This window comes from Pogona vitticeps, chromosome 1, assembly GCF_051106095.1.
Source record: "Pogona vitticeps strain Pit_001003342236 chromosome 1, PviZW2.1, whole genome shotgun sequence".
Taxonomy (NCBI): Eukaryota; Metazoa; Chordata; class Lepidosauria; order Squamata; family Agamidae; genus Pogona; species Pogona vitticeps.
In genome coordinates this window covers 202,202,166-202,223,390 of record NC_135783.1, presented here as the reverse complement: position 1 = coordinate 202,223,390, position 21,225 = coordinate 202,202,166, and the positions used below count along the sequence as shown (strand labels likewise).

The window sequence follows — 21,225 nt, the reverse complement described above, 5'->3', positions numbered from 1 at the left end:
CTGGCCCTTAGTTCCACAAAAAAAAAACCCATCCACCCACACCCTGTAAAAACATAGATGGGAAGAACTGGGAGGCTCAAAATGAGAGAGAAATTGTGACCTCTGTTTAAAGGAGGCAAGATCCTCTGAACTGCCACCTCTCAATAGGGAGTTCTTTGAGGCCATGTTTGACTCCAGTAGAGGCTGTTGTGGTCAAATATTTGACCTCTTTCTGCGGAATTAGATTTTACATTAGCTGTGGAAAAAGATCGCCTGCTGAAAGAGCATCCTTATATATCTGAAGCTGAAAGTGATCCATCTGAAATTATAAGTGGTACATGACTTCACTCCAGAAATATTCTTACTGGGTGAAAGGGGAAGAGGTCCTGATGGCCAAAAGTACTTTATAGCTACATGATTTTCCCATCTTAAGTGCCTTGTGGGAGGGCTGGATACTTGCTGAAAAAGATACCAAACTTGTTTCCAATCCCTTCCAGCCTGCTTTGTTTGATTCAAGAAGAGAAACAGAGAGATTATCTTCCCAAAGGATAGTCACCAGTACTGAATGTCTAATTGTTTTATTTATTTTATTTCATTTATTGAATTTGCACCCCGCACCATCTGGAAACCAGGCCACTCTGGGCGGCTAACAACAGCATGAGCAACAATATTAAAACACAATTAAAAATAAATAAATTAATACATAGTTAAATAGGGTAAATTAAAACAGATGGCAAAGAAGGTGGTAAAAAGGGTGATGGAGAGGATGACAAAAAGGATGGTAAAAGGGAGGCCGAGATCTTAATGCTCCGGGAAAGCCTGGCAGAAGAGCCAAGTCTTCAATGCTCGTTTATTGGTTGTGATTGACTGGATGATGGTGTGTCATGTCAACAAATTGAAGGAAGGAAGGAAGGAAGGAAGGAAGGAAGGAAGGAAGGAAGGAAGGAAGGAAGGAAGGAAGGAAGGAAGGAAGGAAGGAAGGAAGGAAGGAAGGAAGGAAGGAAGGAAGGAAGGAAGGAAGGAAGGAAGATGTGTGCTAATAGACAGATGATGTTTACTCTTGCATGCTCTTCTATTCATAATTAGAGCTGAAAGCAAATGTTGCAGACAGACCAATCACCCAACCAAGGAAGCTAATCTTCGCAAGCTTGGTTGGTTAGAAAAGCTTCTGCAGTGACAGATGCTTTTATTAGTCAAGAGTTTGTCTCCTCCAGTTGCAGGCTATCTTTAATGTCTGTTTCTGGCTCAAGCATAGTCTAGGAACAGCCATTATAAATTGGGAATGTTCTTGATTTTTGTCAAATCTGACTCTGATAGGGCTGGCGGGGCTGTACTAAAAGCAAAGAGAAAGTGAAGCAGAAGACAAACAGAAGCCAGCAAGATACTACTGTTTGTTTGTTTACATGCTTGCTTGCTTCTGCTGCTTGTTATCTTCTAAAGCATTTGTGTGCTGCTCTTCACTTTCACATTTCCTCAAACAGCTGGCAGCAATTATAAAAATAAACCAAAAGAGTACAGCAAATAACTATAAAACCAGAAGAGTCAGTAAAATGATAATCTGGAATATTGTGACAGACCATCTGCCGTTTTTCAGAGATGACCCTCTCCATCAGATTCATCATTTAGGGAGAAAAAGAGAAATGTGTGGTTAAGGTTGAGCAGTAGCACATTGATGGACACACAGGTGACTAACTAGCCCACTATCAGCCCAGAAGATAGGGAAACAGTGGAGGCATGTTAGCTGGTCCTGGGCTTGTTGGGCTGATGAAATGTTACATCCCTCCTTTCTCTCCTGCTGTGTGCATCCTTGATCCTTTTTATTTCAAATTCTTTAGCCCCTTGTTTGATAGCATTTCTCCAGGCACTTTGGTTTTGAGGGAGAGCTTCCCAATCAACAACTGAGATCAGTGGGGGTTATGTTACAGTAATGACTCACCTAAATCTCATTCATTTTGATGCTTCTTTTAAGCAGTATTACAGTCTGGCCACACCACTCATATTCTTTATTTGGCATTGAAAAGACACCACAGCCTGTACCGTTGATCTCTCTCATGGTAACATCTGTTCCATCTCACAAAGATTGCTCAGGCTTTTTGAGGCTCCTTGTTTTCTTGAGTTTAGACTGTTCAGATGTTGCATGCTCTTCTCCTGTTCTAAGTCTATTGCTATTCTTGTGTTACAGCTCCTGAGCATGGACAGCTTGTGGTTGAAGCAGGCATTGCCTCCCCACTACCCTTTTTTGGGATAAGGTCCACTTCCCACTTCTAGGAACTTGGACACCCACTGGCACTGAGTGTTTTAGGACGTGCTCTCTACAAAATATTGCTAAAAGTATGCAAACTAAGTTGGGAGGAAACTGATGACAAGCAATGACAAACCTAGACAGCATGATCACCTTGCCGACAAAGGTCTGCATAGTCAAAGCTATGGTTTTCCCAGTAGTATGTATGGAAGTAAGAGCTGGACCATAAAGAAGGCTGACTGCCAAAGAATTGATGCTTTTGAATTGTGGTAATGGAGGAGACTCTTGAGAGTCCCCTGGACTGCAAGGAGATCAAACCTAAAGAAAATCAAGCCTGAGTGCTCACTGGAAGGACAGATCCTGAAGCTGAAGCTCCAATAATTTGGCCATCTCATGAGAAGAGAAGACTCCCTGGAAAAGACCCTCATGTTGGGAAAGTGTGAGGGCAAGAGGAGAAGGGGACGGCAGAGGACGAGATGTTTGGACAGTGTCATTGAAGTGACCAACATGAATTTGACCCAACTCCGGGAGGCAGTGGAAGACAGGAGGGCCTGACATGCTCTGGTCCATGGGGTCACAAAGAGTTGGGCATGACTTAACGACTAAACAACAAAATGTAAACTAAGTTAACTTCCAGAGGGTATTTCACATGTAGAATGCCACAAGAAAGAAGATATTCTTTCAAGTCATAACCCTCAAGATGTTTCACAGGCTTCTGATAACAGTGGTGGCTCTTGGGGTGGAAGGCCTAGCAATCAATGGCAGCCCAAATAAGGGATGCTGGGCAGAGTTAAGGGCAACACACGTACAGATTGAGAGGGCTTGAGAGAGAGAGATAGGCAAACAAGCAAGCAAGCATTTGTATACACACTAAAGGAAATCAGGAGATGTGAATGGCATGAGCCTGAGGTGACGCCCCATTTCTTCTGATGGAACACACTTGGAACAGACTCCACTGTCCGATAAGACTTGGAGAAAAGTTTCTGAGGATGCTCTTAGCACTCTACAGCCTCATGTGGAAGGAGGCGGAGCTTCAGGTCCCAAATCATACTGTGCCATAAAAACAAAAGTACAAATCCTTCGAACCAGGTCAAGAATGTAAAAGTAGCTGGTGGACTTATTTAAAGAGGGCAGTGCGTGTTCCTATCAGGGTGTGTAACAGAGAGGGCAATGGGCAAAACTGAGAACATATAGCCTGCTGCCTTTCATATTAAAATAATCTTAATATCTCATCGTCAGGTTACTAGTTGTTAGGAAAGAATCACAGATACAATGGTGCCTCGCAAGACTATGTTAATTTGTTCCGTGAAAATCGCTGTCTTGCAAAAACATTGTCTTGCTAAATGCAGTTCCCCATTGGAATGCATTGAAATCTATTTAATGCGTTCCAATGGGGGGGAAATTGTCGTCTTGCAAAAATCGCCCATAGGAAAACCATTTTGCAAAGCGCGGACTCAGCTGTAAAAATCGCTGTCTTGCAAAAACCGTCCCTTAAAAAACCATTTTGCGAAGCACGGACCCAGCTGTCAAAAAACCATTTTGCAAAGCACGGACTGAAACATCGCCTAGCGAAAATCGCCCATAGCGCTATAGCAATCGCAAAACCCATTGTCCTGTGAATTAACCATTTTGCGAGGCAATCGTCTAGTGAGGCACCACTGTATAGGCATAAGTATTGTTGGCAACCTCCCCACAGTATATTGTTGCTGGGGAAGTCCTTCCCCTCCTACCCCTCACAGCCCATTGCTAAGACATGAAGCCAACTACCCTCTGGGGAGACAGGGAAATCCAAGTGACCTCTTGGTGGGAGACGTCTTCACCGCTGCTAATTGAAAAGTCCCCATTCCTTGCCTAGGTTTTACTATACTGATATTAAGGCCTATCACCTGAATGGCTTATATGCATCATGCATGGTTATACACCTGCCAACCTAAGGCTAGGCTCTCATGTTACTTCAGAGTATGCAAAAGCACCGGCAATGCGGCTGGCTGGGAGCATTGGGCTACTTCCCTCAGTGGATTTGCCAAAGCCAATTGTCTGGTGGTAGTGGTGACACAAAAAGCAATGGCAAGATTCAGATGACTTTTCCACTCCGGAACTTTGATTTGTTAAAGTTGTGGTGAAGAAGACTGGGAATAACGCCCGGCAGCTGTGCTGGCCGGGGTTTCGGGGAGTTGCATTCTAAGAGCCCCTGGGTTTACCCAAGGTCGGGAACCACTTCTCTAAGGGAACTTTATTTGAAATAGGCATGCCTGGCATTCTGCCCGTGTTCCTTATAAATTTAGAAAGACAACGCGAACATTTAAAATCCAAATTATAGGTAAGAAGGACCTTTTAACAACTTTTTATTGCCAATTATGGATCTTATTGATGTGGGGCGAACTTGTGGTGACACTCGTGTGTTGCAGAGGAAAGATGGGCCCAGGTAAGGAGGAAAGCAGCATTTTGAAGAGGGTAGACTTGTGAATTTTTACTTATTTTCCTCTAATGCCAGTGGGACCTGTGCCCAGATATCTGTGGGTACCAAAAGGGGAACAGGTTCCCCCCCCACACACACTTCTGTTGCACTCTCATTGCTGAAATGTCGCTTCAAAGCTGGTTCAGGATTCCTCCCTTTGATTTTTTTTTCCTTCAGGCAAGAAGCAACCCAAGTTGACAGCTTTACAGCATAGTCGCTGCTCTCAGAGGTTTCTATGGCACAACAGCAGACTGTGGGCTGTTTACAGTAGCTGAATACCATCTGCTTTCAGCAGTTAAAACACGGTGTTTTACCTACTGCAGAGTCTGCTCTCTTTTGTCCCAGGGGTTCCCTCTGTTCTTCACTTGCTGGGTTATATGGTCTTGAGAGGGAAGCGGAAGGCCTACTCTGTTTGCTCGCCAGGGCCAGAAATATATTCATATTCGTACTTGCACCTATTTTACAGCAAGTGTACATGCCTTCGGATGTAAATAGAAGGCCATAAATATTGAGGTTTCAAGTGACTTTTATACACACAGAGTGTGCTATCTAATCAGCTCTTAAAGGGCCAGGGCTGCATCTCGAGTTCCCTTTGCTCAGGTTCTGTGTTTTGTTCTACTGATGTGGTCTGGTGCCACCACCAGGAGCTCAGAGAAACAGTATATCCTAAGGCAGAAAAATAACACAGCAAAGCAACAGGCACTTAATGTTATCTTGTGCAGCTAAAGTTACATTGGATTTAAGCTGAAATCAGGCATGGTGCTATTACGACTTTGCAATCCCAAGGAAACGTTAACAGGATGACCATGATTTGCAACGACTCTTCCTTTGGGATGAAAGACTGTAAGCCCTCTCAGAGTCAGATGGGATTCCACCTGGGACCCTCTTGGCTTATAACCTGGCGTCTCCTCTAGTACATAATTAAAGGCTATGGAGTAGAGAAGAAGTGGCAGAATTGTCCTTCCAGGTCCTAACTCAACACTCTACACCAGTGGTGTCGAACTGTGGCCCTCCAGATGTTCTTGGCCTTCAACTCCCAGAAATCCTGGCCAGCAGAGGTGGTGGTGAAGGCTTCTGGGAGTTGAAGTCCAAGAACATCTGGAGGGCCACAGTTCGACACCACTGCTCTACACACCAACAGTCCATTGCCTCCCCTAACTATGGGCCACGTCCAAGTTTACATAACAAGTGGGCCTCTGTTTCTGGTTCGCCTCCCCCCCTTCCTCCCTTAGATCAGAATCTCTTGGAGACAGGAGGGGCAATTGGTTCTGCCAGTGGAGAGACTGGTGGTGTCCATTCTAATGGTTGATAGACACAATTCACTATAATCCTATATGTTTCTAGCTGAGTTCTATTTTTGCCTAGTTAGACCCTGGGTTTACTAGTATGTCAATTTAGTCTTATTTTCTCCGCTCCTGGTCTGCTGGATTCCCATTGTCTTGCTTGCGTTTCTGCTATTAGTTACCTTCTTGCAGAGATCCGTTTCATTTAGCTTGATTTCATTAGTCCAAAGCTGAACCTGTCTTGATCTGTAGGTCAAAGTGCTTCATCCAACTCTACTCCGGCATTTGTCAGGCCTTGCACCTCATGGTTGGCCATATAGGGTGCACCAATTATATTTACATACATTTCAAGCTATTCTTGAGCCTGCTATAAGCATTACCTTTCTTGCTCATATTAGAAGAGCTAAAGAAGAACTGCTGGATAGCTCAGTGGTTTAGGTCTCGGGCTGCAGAGCTAGAAGTTGGTAGTTTGATTCCCCACTGTGCCTTCTTGATGGGACTGGACTAGGTGATCCATAAGGTCCCTTCCAGCTCTGCAATTCTAAGATATACCATGTCTTCCGGTGTGTTCATACAGATGCACAGATATCCCTAGCAATGGCTTGGCATTGTGTGGACTCAGCTTGGAATCAAAAATATATATGAGTATAGGTATCGCCAATATTATGATTTTTAAAAAAGTACTCATGTTACTGATTTATACAAGAAATTCATTACCAATACAAAACATCAAACCAAAGACAGAATGCAGTGAAATAATTTAAAGAAAGTACGCTAGAGAATGTAGCCAAAAATCCTTATCAGCATTCATCCTAAAATAGTTTTCCACAGGTTAGCAAGAGATATTGGTGAAGATATCCATGGATTTTAAGAAATAAACCTAATGATATTTCATTTAAAAATCACCCTTTTGTTGCAATTACTCCATGTGATATACTTCCATCATTTCAGCTTGCTAGACCCTAGAACAAGAGTTATTAACATTTATTTCCTTATACTCTTTCCATTTAGCTATGATTTCCATTCTGGTTGCTGCTAGAATATGATGTGTTTTTTGTGATGTAGATTTGGACTGAAATTGAGAGTGATAACAAGCCATCTTTTTTGATCTCTATTATATCTTCTTGAGATTAGCTCTGTGCCCGTTCCCTCTCTGCCTCAAGATTTTGTAGACAGCCACACCTCTCTATTCAATACATCTTTTCCTGCTCTTTTTCTGTCAGACAGTTAGCAATGTCAGGAGTCTGTGGAGAGTCAGAATGGGTGTTCTGTCAGCAATGCAGTTAGTCAGTTATGAAGCTAGTTAGCCAGTCAAGCTCTGTTCATATAACTAGTCACTGTTTTTCTACAGAATGCTGTTTGTTTTGTTCTATGAAGAACTGTGAGTAAAATGGAAACCTTTTTTTAAAAAATTCTTTCTCATACCAGTGTCTCTGAGTGAATTATTGAGACAGCAATTGCCAGTTGAGTAGAACTAAGCAATAAGAGGTAGTTTACTGTGGGAGACTTTAAGCTAATTCTGTACAGTACTATTGTTTCCTGCCGTGTAATTAAATATTTCTAAGTAAGTAATTTCCACTCTCTCCCTAACCCTACCCCCCCTTGGAATATGCCAATAGGCTCAAGGTGCCACATGTACTCTGTTTACTGCCATTATCCCTCCCAAAGAATTGCCCTGATGGGGCCCCATGGATACCACCTCTTTCAGGTAAATAGCAGCAGGATGAAACCCCTCACCCTTGTAAGTCCTTGCAGGGTTTGGGCACCAGCTGCTATGAGTGCTTCTCAGAGAAGGTTCATCAGACAGGTAAGCAGCTGCTGGAGTTCAGCCACCATCTCCATAAGGTTAAGTCACTCCCTTGCCCAGGTAAGCAGGGATTGGGCTGGGCCTCTCCCTCCAAAAGGTGTCTTCCAGGTACTGTATAGCCCTTGTTCCCCAGGGCAGTGAGGTGGATCCGTCCCAGTCTCCTTCCTGCCCCAGTCAGACTTCTGAAGCCCAAATCCCTGGGTCCAAGTTCACTGTGGAGCCATGCCCCAGGCAGCTGTAACTGGGGGTGGGTGGAGGGTCCCTCAGGCCCAAGTGAGGGCGCCAATCTAAAGGCTGGTAGTATTGTCCCCATTCCACTTTGTTTTCTTTTCATCCTTTCAAAGCTTCCACCTCACCTACTCACTGGTTGCACCAGCAGCCCCCCTTGTTTGCCTGATGAGCACACTCTTAGTTTATTTATTTATTTATTTATTACTTAATTTGTATACCGCTCCCAGTTAGTGCCGTAGCACTACTCTGGGTGGTTTACAATAATAAACAAACCAAACCAAGATAAAACTAAAAGTATTTAAAACCGATATAACAACTAACCAATAAAACCAGATGACACTCAAGCAACAGAACAAAAAAGTGCTTAACAAAAGGCAGTCGGCGAGAGTCAGTGTGGAAAGCCTCCCTGAAAAGTCACATCTTCAGTTTCCTCCTGAATGTCTACAGGGAGGGGCCCAGGCAAAAGCTGGTCCCACAAGGTTGGGGCCACCATGAAGAAGGTCCTACTTCTAGTAGATGACTTATGGGCCTCCCTCAAGGTGGCCACCCGAAGGATCATCGCCTGTGATAATCAGTCAGTCGGGTAGATGACATTGGGGAAAGACACTCCGATACGTAATGCAGGCCCAATCCATGGAGAGCTTTGTATATGAGCGTCAAAACCTAGAACCTGATCCAGGACTCAACAGGTAACCAGTGGAGGTGAGCCAGACCCTGGGTGATATGGCCAAACTTGCTACACCATCGACCAGTGTGGTCACTGCATTCTGGAGCTGCTGTAGTCTCCAGATCACCTCAAAAGAAGACCTGTGTAAACAGCATTACGGGAGATTGCCAACGTCTGCAATGCACTGCAGAGTCTGTTTATGCCACCCCTAAATACCGCCTCCCACTTATCCAGTTCCCTTCAGGTATTTGAAGCTGGGCTGGGCTTGGGATTCTGGCCTGGGATGCCACAAACACCTACAGTACTTGGTTGGTGATCACAACAACTGTTCACAGCTTAGGGAGATGCCAGAGAACACCAGTCTGGGATGCTAGAGGGCAAAGACAACACAAAGACAATGTTAAGAAACTCTTGCTACAAGTAAGTGCAGTGCTCTGGACAATTTACAATTTGATGGAAAGGTCTCTGTCCCTTAACCTCCCTGTTGAAGATTATGCTACCTTGGGAAATGACTATTAAAGTGCATAAAAAGGACCAAGAAAGATACACTTACCGTCTAGTTACAGACTGGAGAAGAGGGAGAGCCTTAGTGACTGTTGCTATTTTTTGTTGAGGGGTATCCAGGCCTGTTAACACATACAGTAGAAATTCAGCCTGTGGAGCCTCACTAAGATGGAGAAGTAAAGCAGGAGAAACTGTACGGACGGACTTCATGTCCTCTGAGATGGTAGTTCTCAACCATTATTTACTTCTTCTTCCTTTCCCCGCCCTTATTCCTGTCATGTCCTAAATTCTAGATTGTAAAATCTGTGGGACTGCCATACATCACATATTTTGTAAACTCCTCAGGGGGCATTTTTGACAGCAGAGCAGGGTATAAATGGAAAGAGACAGAGGACAGCTTAAAGCATCACTTCAAACAAGTCTGTTTTGGATCTCAGAGGGATGATCACCTAAAAATATATGTAGCAGCATGACTAAGAGTGTGCTTCCAACTAGCCAGAGTGGTTGAGATGAAACCAGCTGAGGATGTGTTGAATCCCCAACCCTTCCCAGCCTAGAGATGTTGGAAATCATTTAGGGTGACTCCTATACTGGCCTACACTTAAGACAGAGTCTGAGAGTTTGAACTGTAACTCAGTCCCCTCACTCCACCCTGTTCCTCCTCTCTGTTTTTGGCTCTTCTGCCAGCTGATCTGAGCCACCACAGCAGTGGTTCTGGCAGATCCCATTCTGCCAGAAGGTCTGAGGCCAGTCACCATAATGGCAATTGCAGCCACACAAAAAGCTTCTGACTATTCCAAACCCACTACAGTACAGCTGATGTATCCGTGAGTCTGGATTGCTTTGCCTGCCTGGGATCCACTGGCAGAAGAAGGTTGTGCTGGTGCAAGAGCTGCTCTGCCAGTACAAGAATCTTCTGTCCATTCCAAGCCCGCCATAGCCAGCACATCCTTAAGTTTGAATTTCACTGTAAAAACAAAACAAACCCCAGAAACATTAAAATAGTTATGCAAAGAAATTCTGCTTTCTCCCTTGTTCAGCTGCTCTGAATAACATCTGCTGTTTCCAAGGCGCCCATAATAGACCAAAGAGAACAGAGTATTTCAGAGCAGAAAGATGAAAAAGATTCTCATGCAGATGGGATGTACTGTATTCTCCATCAAACATATCCCACCCACTTTGGATTGTTGTTGCCCTCTAGGTTCAGGCCATGAGGAACAAGGGCGTGAAGTCCATGAATTCAGACGTTCTTCTCCCCCCCCCCCATGTACTTGGATCTGATATTACCACCCTGGGCAGACTACTCATAAAAGGCTCTGTCCTCATAAGAGACACACACAGGTAATGTAGCTCTTGAAATCACAAGGGGGGGGGGAGAGGCTTCAGAATTGCTTACAAGCAGTATGAGGACAGGTCCGTGGTGGACCTACCTTCTGGGGGTCCTGAAGGTTGAACTGTTATGGGTCCCTCCTCTCAACCAGCAACAAGGTCTGGGTAACCACTGTTGCCTTCTTTGATGGGGTTGTTCCAGGATAGGTCATCATAATTTTTTTAAAAATGTGGGCTAAAGTTGCTTCTGGGGGCCCCTCTGGAGTTACGGTTCCTGAAGCTTAAGCTTCATTTGCTTCATTGTAGATCCGCTCTGGGACAGGTCTTACAAATAACCTCAGGAGATTTGGAGGCTGGAAGAAAGCCACCACAGGAGGCTCAGCAGACAGCTTTTGCAAGAAGTCTGCGAGCGGTGGGTAGCTGTCCCCGGTTGTCCTGCTGTAGTTCAGCAATGCTTGACAGAAGTCGTGCACAAATGGAACACTTTTTGATTCATAACTTTGGAGTGACCGGTTTCCTGATGGAAGCTGATCTTCTCCTCAAGTACATGCTGGACAGCTCCATGGTTTAGGTATCTGGTGGGGAGTTTGATTCCCCTATCTATGAGTCCTTGAGAAGGGCTGTGATGATCCATAAGGTCCCTTCCAGCCCTGCAATTCTAAGAGGATGATGACTATGATAATGAATATTATTATTGTAGATAGATCTTATTGGAAAAGGATCCTTACCTCAAACAGAGGATTGCATGTGAGAATTCAAAGGGAGGTAAGGGCTTTTTGTATTGTTTACTTCAGTGGTTCTTAACGTGGGCAATAATGCCCCCCAGGGGGCGATTTCATTTTTCAGGGGGGCGGTAGAACGAAAAGGGGCGGTGTGGGGGCGAAAGAACAGAAGGGAGCGGTAGGGGGGCGCTGGAGTGAGCCAAACCTGTGAAGGCGACTGCAGCCGCAGTGCTGGCAGTAGATCCAGTGCTGCTGCTGCCACCAGATGATCCAGCTCTTTCTACCTGCCACGTCTCGCCTTCCTCCTTTAGGGGAGCATTGAGTGTGGATCGGGTGGAAGGAAAGGGTCTCTTGGGTCCTCATCCTCGCCCTGTGAAGCGCTGCCTCGCACCCAGGTGGGGAGGGAGACTAGGTAGGTAGGTAGGTAGGTAGGTAGGTAGGTAGGTAGGTAGGTAGGTAGGTAGGTAGGTAGGTAGGTAGGTAGGTAGGTAGGTAGGTAGGTAGGTAGGTAGGTAAGATATCACCTCAGGGAGGGGGGTGATGATAACTTCCTCAATGGCTCAAGGGGGCATTTCTTTCAAAAAGGTTAAGAACCACTGGTTTACTTCATAACAGGTGGAAGGCTGACTCCTACCATTAGGCAGAGCAAGATGGCTCCCTCAGGCAGCAGATCTGGGGTTGTCCTGGAAGGAGTGATATTGTTTCCCCCCCCCTGCTTTGGGGTCACACGTGACAGGGGCCATGGACTCTAGCGAAATGAGGCATTGGACTGTTTCTGGCCAGGGGAAGATGGTGCAGCAGGAAACTAAACACCCTTTTCTGCTGGGAAATTCATGCTTCTCCTCCACCACTTTGCCCCTCATCCTTCCTGACAGAAAAAGTGGAGGACTCTGACATATATATATATATGACATATCTGTGTGAGAGTGTGTCATATGTGTATATTGAGTGGGAAGGAAAGAAAGGAGAGGTGGGAGGGTGGCACAGATATATATATATATATCTTCCCTTCCCACTCAATATATATATAGATGGCAAACTCACACACAGATATGTCATATATATGTCAGAGTCCTCCACTTTTTCTATCAGGAAGGACGAGGGGCAAAGTGGTGGAGGATCCATCTATCTATCTACAGTGGACCCTCGACTTACAGACGGCTCGACTTACAGACTTTTCGAGTTACAGATTTCTCTGGCTGCAAAATTTAGATTCGACTTGCAGCCAGAGAATCGACTTACAGACCAGAAAAAAACCAAAATGGAATAAAAATAGAATAAAAACCACTGGTTATGGGATTAATCGGTTTTCAGTGCATTGTAGGTCAATGGAGATTCGACTTACAGACTTTTCGACTTGCAGCCACCATTCCAATACGGATTAATTCCTTAAGTAGAGGGTCCACTGTATCCATTGAGTCACAACTCTCTTCTATAATAGCCAAGTAGCCTGCGATTACTTGGACCATAAAGAAGGCGGACCGCCGAAGAACTGATGCTTTTGAATTGTGGTGCTGGTGGAGGCTCTTGAGAGCCCCCTGGATTGGAAAGAGAACAAACCTATCCATTCTGAAGGAAATCAACCCTGAGTGCTAACTGGAAGGACAGATCCTGAAGCTGAGGCTCCAGTACTTTGGCCATCTAATGAGAAGAGAAGACTCCCTGGAAAAGACCCTGATGCTGGTAAAGTGTGAAGGCAAGAGGAGAAGGGGACGACAGAGGATGAGATGGTTGGACAGTGTCATCGAAGCTACCAAGATGAATTTGACCCAACTCCGGGAGGCAGTGGAAGACAGGAGGGCCTGGCATGCTCTGGTCCACGGGGTCACGAAGAGTCGGACACAACTTAACAACAACAAAACTGCAACCCCTCCCCCGCCCACCCTTGTGCTGTGTTTGCATAAAAAGCCATTTTTAATAGGGCAAAGTCATCCCTTCTCAGAAAGTGGAGGCTTCATTTCCTCCTCCAAGGGCCTGTTTCCCATACATACACATGCATGGCTAAGATCCCGCTCTGGGAACTCAAGGAAGGAATCATTTAGCAGGGGTTACAGCACATATAAGGGGACGGGGACCCCACCCGACCCCCTTGGGGGGGGTCACGGCCCACAGGTTGGTCAACACTGGGCTCAGACCTGCATGCATAAGATGGAAGAGGAAGCCTGGCTGGGAGGGAGGGACGCCTCCGGCTGCTGCCTCTTTTCCCCGGCGGCGTCTAAGGGCAAGTGGGGCGCGGCGCGCATCTTGCGCGGTCCACCAGCCCCTCGAGCGGAGGTGGGGGGGGGGGGAAGGAGGGCGGCGCCGCGCCAGGTGGTGGCTCGGCTGGCGACTGCATCGCCGCAGCACTCGGGCCGGCCGCCGCAGAGGACCCGGTTCTTCTTCTTCTTCTTCTTCCCGGCCGGGGAGGGGGGGCAGGAGGGGCTGCCGCAGGCTCGGGCGCTCGGCGGAGGGGAGGAGGCGGAGGCGGAGGAGGGAGAGGGCAGATCCAAGCCGCCCTCTCCGGAACGGCGGCGGCAGGAGCAGAGCCGCAGCCGTAGCCGCCGCTGAGTAGCCGCCGCCGCCGCCGCCTGGGCGATCTTCTGGGCAAACATGGTGGCTGCGCACGCTTCCCATTCCGTCTCTTCCAGCGAGTGGATCGCTTGCCTGGACAAAAGGTAGCGCTACCTTTCCGGGGACGCGGGCAGGGGGGGGGCAGGGCAAGGCACCGAGGAATGGCGGCAGGGGGTGAGGAGGGGAAAGAGGCGGGAGGGCGGTGGGGGGGGCAGGTGGCAGGGCAAGTGCCCCCCCACACCCAAAGCCGGGATGCCTCCTCTCCGAGGGCCCCCCGCCTCGTCCTCTTCCCTCCTCCTCCTCCTCCCCCCTCGGAGCGCGCCTCCTTCGGCTGTATGAATAAGATGCAGGGCAGGCGCGGGAAGATCGGGGATCAAGATGCCGGCGGGGGTGGGAAGAGCCATGAGGTGGGGAGGCGGTCGGGGGGTGGAAAGAAGGAGCCTGTACGGGCACGCGCTGGAGAGAGAGAAGGATGAGTGGGTTTTCTCCCCGGGGGGAGGGATGCTCGCCCTCGGCCCCGAGGGCCACACGGCGAGAGCAGGGCACCTGTGCCGGGGGGGGGGGGGAAGAGGGAACCAGAGGGGGGTCCCCCGGGAGAGGCTGGCACCCCCCCCCCCCCAATTTCCTTCCGGGCTTGTTCTCTGCGAGGAGGCCTGGCCTTTGGGAGGCCCAGCGGGAGCACGGCTTCCCCCCCCCTCCGTCCCCCTCCTTGGAAGAGGTTGCAGAGATGGCTCGGGAGAGCCCTCCGCTCTGCTGGGGCAAGGGGGGGGGGGGTTGGGGGGAGACAAGAGGAAGGGAAGGGGGGGGCGCCTGGGGAGGGGCTGCATCTTAGAGAGAAAGGAGCCCATCTCGTGAATCTAAGTTGGGAATTTCTCCCGTTCTGTATTTTAATGCTTCGGACACGGATGCTCACGAGTGAGCCGACTCAGGAGATTTCGCTGCCTGAGGCAGCACCCCTCAGACAAGGCTCAAGGAGAAGCATGTTATTTTGGTACCCAAGGCAACGAATGGGTGAAGGAGGGAGATAGAAATAAGACATAAGACATAAGAAATTTATTTGTCATTGAGCTCACAAGTGGGTGCAACGAAATGAGGTGCTCTTCCCCAAGGTAAAACTGGACAACACTACAAAAAAAGTTAAAATATACACAACTTTCACCATCCAAATATAGATACCCCGTTTTCTCTCAGCAATTAAAATTCCACCAAAAACCTATGGCCCTGCATTTAAACTCAATACTGCACTTGGGTAAAAACTGTTCTTGAATCTGCTTGTCCTTGCTTTCAATACCCTGAATCTCCTTCCTGATGGTAATAGTTTAAAGAGCTGATATCCCGGATGAGAGGAGTCTTTCAGTATGTTAGATATCTTCCTCTTACATCTAATGAATAAATAAATAAATAAATAAATAAAAAATGAATAAATAAATCTCCAGAGCAATTCTCCCTCCCCCCAGTACAGTAGTTCAAATACGATCCTAATACTAAACTAATAGCTAACCAGGTGATGCCTTTCAGTGCTATGGAAACCTGTTGCCTGCTATGGCTACCTTACTCTGTCAAAGGATAGGGCTGACCCTGGAAGCTGAGGCAGCCTAGGAATAGAGATGCAGGGCCGACTTGGGAAGATCAGGGATATTGGCCCCTTGGCCGGGAAATACTGTTTTCTCTTCTAGTCTGGCATTGCTTGACAAGCTGACTGATTACAATTCTGGGGGTTTTAGGCTGCGGTTTCAGGGGTAGGAGAAAAGGGCATTTTTTGGGGGAAGCCCTTGGGAAGGCCATATGGCATAGCTGCATTAAATTTGACCCAGTATTCCTAATTTGCTGATATGAGTTGAATTTCTTTAAGGAAAAAGTTGGGCTAGTTGGCTCTCCAGTCAATTAATATATCCTTCTGTGTAACTTTGTTCTGTAGAGCACAGTTTATTATACAAGAACCACTATAGTGTGCTATATGCATATGTTTCTAACATTATTTGCACAAACAAGGAGGCCATGTGACAATTCAGCTGCATGGAAGCTGAGACTCTGCAGGGTTGGTGAGCAGCCACTCATCTCATGGTTTCCACTGTTTGCTCCTTTATAGATGACACCACATAGTCACTTCCACATGCGCCACCCATATAACCGGTGTAGTGAAAATAGCAGATGAAGTAGAATGACGAGTTGCACATGCTGGTGGTGGCTTGAAGAGCTGTCACCACATTTATTTGGATTTACAGTAGACACCACAGGGGCGTTTGTACCTCTGAATCTGTTTGATGGCTTTTAGTCCCACCCCTGGTATGAATACTCATGACCTTCCATTACTCCCATTTCACATCATGTCTGAGTGCTCTGCCTCTCCAACCTGACCTGGAGATGTGAATTCCCATGAAAAATCCCTTTGATTAACTTAACATCTCTTTCTAAATGCAGCAAATATTTTAATTCCTAGTTAACTGTCGGACCTCCATCTTGTGGAACCCTGGAATCTGTAATTTGGTGAAGTACTTAGACTTCTCTGTTAGAGAGTTTTAACTCACTCCCTGGAACTACAGCAAAGACTTCTAAGTGCCTCACCAAACTACAGATCCCAGGATTCCATTGGGTGGAACCATGTCACTTAATGTGGTATCAAACTGCCATAACTTGGTAGTCAGATACACTCTAGGCATTTATCCTTCGCATGCAAGTATAAGTCTTCTGCCTTATGACAAGATATACCAGGCTAGAGACAGAAAAAAATGTCACTGACTCCAGCCTTTCCCAACCTGGTACCTTCAAGATGTGTTAGACTACTATTCTCATGATCCCCAGAGCATGGGAACGGTGGGATTTGTAGTCCCATCACATCTGAAGGGCACTAAGTTGTGGTAAGGCAAGAGAACCTAGTTGTTTTCTCTACCTTAAAGTCTCTTTTGCCAAACCCCATCATCATCAGAGGCAGTAGCTGCTGTTGCTGAGGGAAATAGTAATACGTTGTTGGATCAGATTGTAAATTTAGCAAAACACACTTTCACACAACTGTTCATTTTTCTTGTTTATTAACCCTAACTGAGGATTCAAAAGAGAGAGATAAAATACAGTAAAATCTTACCAAATGTGACTGGGAGGGCAGCAAGACCAAGAGAAGAGCTATTTTTATTTTTCTTGCAGAAAGCTGGGATATAACTTTTAATAGTTACAGTAACAGCAGTAGTGACAGCAACAACAATGGCACTTTTATTTCCGAGCATTTGGGATCATTATTGCACTTCTGTGCAATAAGAGATAAGACCCATTGAAGTGAATGGGATTTGTATTCTCAAAGGCTTTCACGGCTGGGATCTGATGGTTGCTGTGGGTTTTTCGGGCTCTTTGGCCGTGTTCTGAAGGTTGTTCTTCCTGATGTTTTGCCAGTCTCTGTGGCCGGCATCTTCAGAGGATAGGAGTCAGAATGCTGTCTGTGCTCTGAATGGGACTTGCTCTCAGTTAAGTTAGTGTAGGGGTGCATTTTTCAAAGTAGGGATAAGGAATTTGTGGTTTTTCATATATTGTTAGACTTCAGTTTCTCTTAACCTCAGCCAGCTTGGTCACTAGTCAAGAATGGTGGGAATTCTATTCCATCAACATCTGGATAATCTAAAGTTTCCTCGTGCTTCTTATATAGGGGACATTTGTGATCCACAGGTCACTATGGATAATTATTATCAACCTTGCATTTGGAACCAATACAAACTACAGTACAATATTTGGTACTCTTTGTAAAGCTAGTTAGGTCTGCAAGGTTCAATTTCTCATTTACACCATTTTATTTCGTAACATGTCTTTCCCTTTTTAACCTATTATGATTAGGGCTTGGTAAAGTTACTTCATGTTATAAAGTAACTCCATAATTCCTTGGCCAATGTGGCCATATTTGGCTTCTCAGTGTTCTAGTTAAAAAAACAAAATAAAGGCCAACTCTTACAAGTTACACCTGTTGGTGTGAAGCAGTCAGCCTAAAACTCTGTGGCAAATTGCCACTAGTTAAGAATTCAGTATAGGCATTTTCTGTGGTGTGCCGAGTTCCTGATTGTTGCAAATTAAGAAGATGCTGACTTTTTAATTTGCAGCAATTCACATTTGAAATTCCCACCCATTGCATTAGTGCCAGCGACATCACAATGAGATTTTAGCCAGCATATTTATTGTGCACTGCCCATTCTGTTTCCACTTCCATTCATGTCCTGTGGTATTACTGATTCGTGAGCTTTGATCATTAAGATCATGTCAGTTTACTGTCTGTGTGGCATTTGTGTATTCATGCACCAACTGTGGGAGGTAGTTTTCAAATAGTAGTCATGATTAGGACTAGAGATGGGGGTATTCATATTCGTAGATGAATATCCCCACACAGGTGGCGTTAACGAAGGTCCAGTCCCATGGGACTGGATGGTCCACTCACCAATCTGTCATGGACGGCGTGATTCTACGAATGGCTCCACAGCGCACAATCCGCTCGCCACTCCTGGCAGGAGGCGGGAGGACAAGCCTTGTTGCAAGGTCGAAGAGTGGTGAGTGGATCGTGCACTGCGGAGCCATTGGTAGAATTGCGCCGTCCACGGCAGATCAGTGAGTGGATCGTCCGGCCCCATGGTGCTGGACTCTCATTAACGCCACCTGTGCAGGGATATTCGTATACTGTACGAATACCCCCATCTCTAGTTAGGATTAATGCCCATTTTTCTCAGTTCCAGGTTACATCCCTGTAAGGGAGGCCTCTAAACCTCTCAATAGAGGTAAGACAAAATTATGCCAATAGTAGAAACCACATCTAGAAAAATTCAGCTCTTAGAGTTGAAACTCCAGAATTGTTTAAATGTCATGTTGTGCTTGTTATGTATGGTTTAAAATGCCATGTCAGATTTCCTTGTCAGTCCCATTCTTCCTTTCTTACAGAAATTACTGGTTTTATCTCTTGACATTTACTCTGCAGTAACATTATTATTACTAGAGGGTAGTTCATATCCAGTATCAAAATATCCAACTGGCAAGTTGCATTACCATCTGGTAGCCCCTGCATTTGCACTGCATTTGCATCTAGTTACAGATAAAGTAATTTCTTGTCTTTTCTATACAAGAACTGTGGTGTGTAGTTTTATTTGTGTAACAGCCCTGCTTTATTACTCTTCAGGATTTTTGTACTTCTGGAGATTTGAATTATTTCATTTGATTTCTCGGCCTTTTGATTATTTGTGTAACATTTTGCAGATATGAAAAGAATGAAGATGGTTATAAACTTAACTCCTAGTGAAGGAGAATTTGGACAAGAATTTCCACTTTTAGCAATACCTTTATTCGGTAGTGAACCTCTCCTTGATACTTACCACTGTTCATGGTGGTCCATCATCTTGGCACCTTGTCTTCTCTGATCTGCTTGTTGATTTGTTGTTTGCTCTGGATACTTCAGCACTATATATTTTGGAAACCAAAATATATCCATTTCTTATTTTCCCTATGAAACCTAAACTTATTTTACTACTGTAGCAAGGGGAAAGGTTTCCTTCATAGTCTAATTAGCGTGTGAAATTGTCCTGTTTGGCAAAGTTATAAAATTTTAAAGTATAAAATCCTTAGTCTTGCAAAAGTGAAAGTGTGAATATATCTCCACCATACTTCAGAGAGAATACCAAACAGCTGCATTGCACTGCAGTCCAAAAGCTAGAACCCTCCCCCTGCCTGTATGTTCCAGCCAAGAAGATGGCAGCGCTCTCTAGATGCAGAACTGGGTCTTGGCATTGAGTGTTGTAGAGTTCTAAAGTAGGCAGAGATGTCACTGTTTTCTATGTCTATGGCCTGTTTCATATACAGTGGACCCTTGACTTACAGACGGCTTGACTTACAGACTTTTTGAGTTAGAGACTTCTCTGGCCGCAAAATTTAGGTTTGACTTGCAGCCTGAGAATTCACTTACAGACCAGAAAAAAACCAAAATGGAACAAAAACGGCCTGTTACGGGATTAATCGGTTTTCAATGCACTGTAGGTCAATGGAGACTTGATTTACAGACTTTTTGACTTGAGAACCACCTTCCAATACGGATTAGGTTCTCAAGTCAAGACCCCACTGTATAGATCTTCGTACTGCATAGTTCCAGGCATTTTAAGTGAGTTGTTGGCACATAATGGCAACAACAAACCTTTGTCTTTTTTCTTTTTTAAAAAAATCTGTCATCACAGAGGAGGAGAAAATCATTGGAGCATTTTCCCACTGGAAACATTAAACATTTTTCCCGATGAGAGAAAAATGGAAGAAATTCACCCCTCCTACTCCAGATTTTTCTGATATTCTCTGAGGGCTTTACAGCTCTATGTTGTTGCTTAGAATGACATTCTCTCCCTCTCTTTCTCTCTTTAATATGGGCATAATGAAGTCACACTTCAAAATTAATGTAACAAATGGTAATGTCAGGCTCCCTCTTTTTTGTGGTTCTGTATTAATGAGCAGCACTTGTTATTCAGTTTCTAAGGGCAATTTAAGATGCTTTAGAGGAATTTTGATTGGAATTGTTCAAGTTTTATGTCATTCTCTTATCAATTCTAACAGAAGTCTATCATGTCTTTCCAAACCATCCTTCCATGTGCAAATGCCCCTTATCAATAATTCCATGCCTTTCAACTCCTCCACACACACCCCTGGAATGACTTACTTGTATACAGATTTTTACAGTGATATAAACCCATCATACAAATGCAGGAACAGGTGATATCTTTATTAGATCATTAAGAAAATAAAACAAAAAATAAAATGAGCTTTCATTGATAATTCATCTTCTTCAGGCTGTGCACCAACTTCTTATGGATAGTTCCAAAATTACATGCTTTTATTAAAGTCCCAACATCTCATGCCTGAAGGAGAGACATTGGGACTTTAATAAAAGCATGTAATTTTGGAACTACCTATGAGAAGTTGGTGCACAGCCTGAAGAAGATGAATTATCAACAAAAGATCACTTTATTTTTTGTTTTATTGTCTTAATGATCTAATAAACATATCACCTGTTCCTGCATTTGCCTTGTTTGGAAGACCATGGGTCCTTTTCCTAATGTTTTTAATAAACCCAGCACATTTTATGTCACGGATCTTTTCATCGGTAGAGCAGCAGGGCGGAGGCTAAATTTAACCTCACTCTAGCAGCCCTCTGCTGCTAGCGTGGAGTCAGGCATGGTGTGGCCCTTCAGAGGTTGGTAGACTACATTTCCCAGCATTCCTTCTGATTGACTCTGGTGGCAAGGATTCCAGCAACATCCGAAACACCCTAATTGCCCACCTCTGTTTGAAACGTGAGCGGGAGGACTTTCTGCTGCAGAGTTCTGAGCCACCTGATGACCTGACCCAGAGAGTTCTCCATCTCTTTGGATGACGTTTTGAAGGCACAAGAAGAACTTGGGGTGGGGATTGTTTCCTGCTTCAGGTTCCATGAACTGAAGGAGTTCTATTAATGCAA

At 45.3% G+C, this 21,225-nt stretch overlaps 1 protein-coding gene across 2 annotated transcripts in view; it reads left to right on the top strand.

Annotated features, from left to right (window-relative positions):
• Positions 1-13,668: 13,668 nt before the first annotated feature.
• Positions 13,669-21,225, top strand: part of RAPGEF4 (Rap guanine nucleotide exchange factor 4) — a 200,433-nt gene continuing 192,876 nt past the window's right edge. For both annotated transcript variants that reach the window (XM_072980154.2, XM_072980149.2), the window contains exon 1: positions 13,669-13,876. In XM_072980154.2, the coding sequence (XP_072836255.2) occupies positions 13,812-13,876 (65 nt within the window). In that variant the 5' untranslated portion in view covers positions 13,669-13,811. The remainder of the gene's footprint in view (positions 13,877-21,225) is intronic.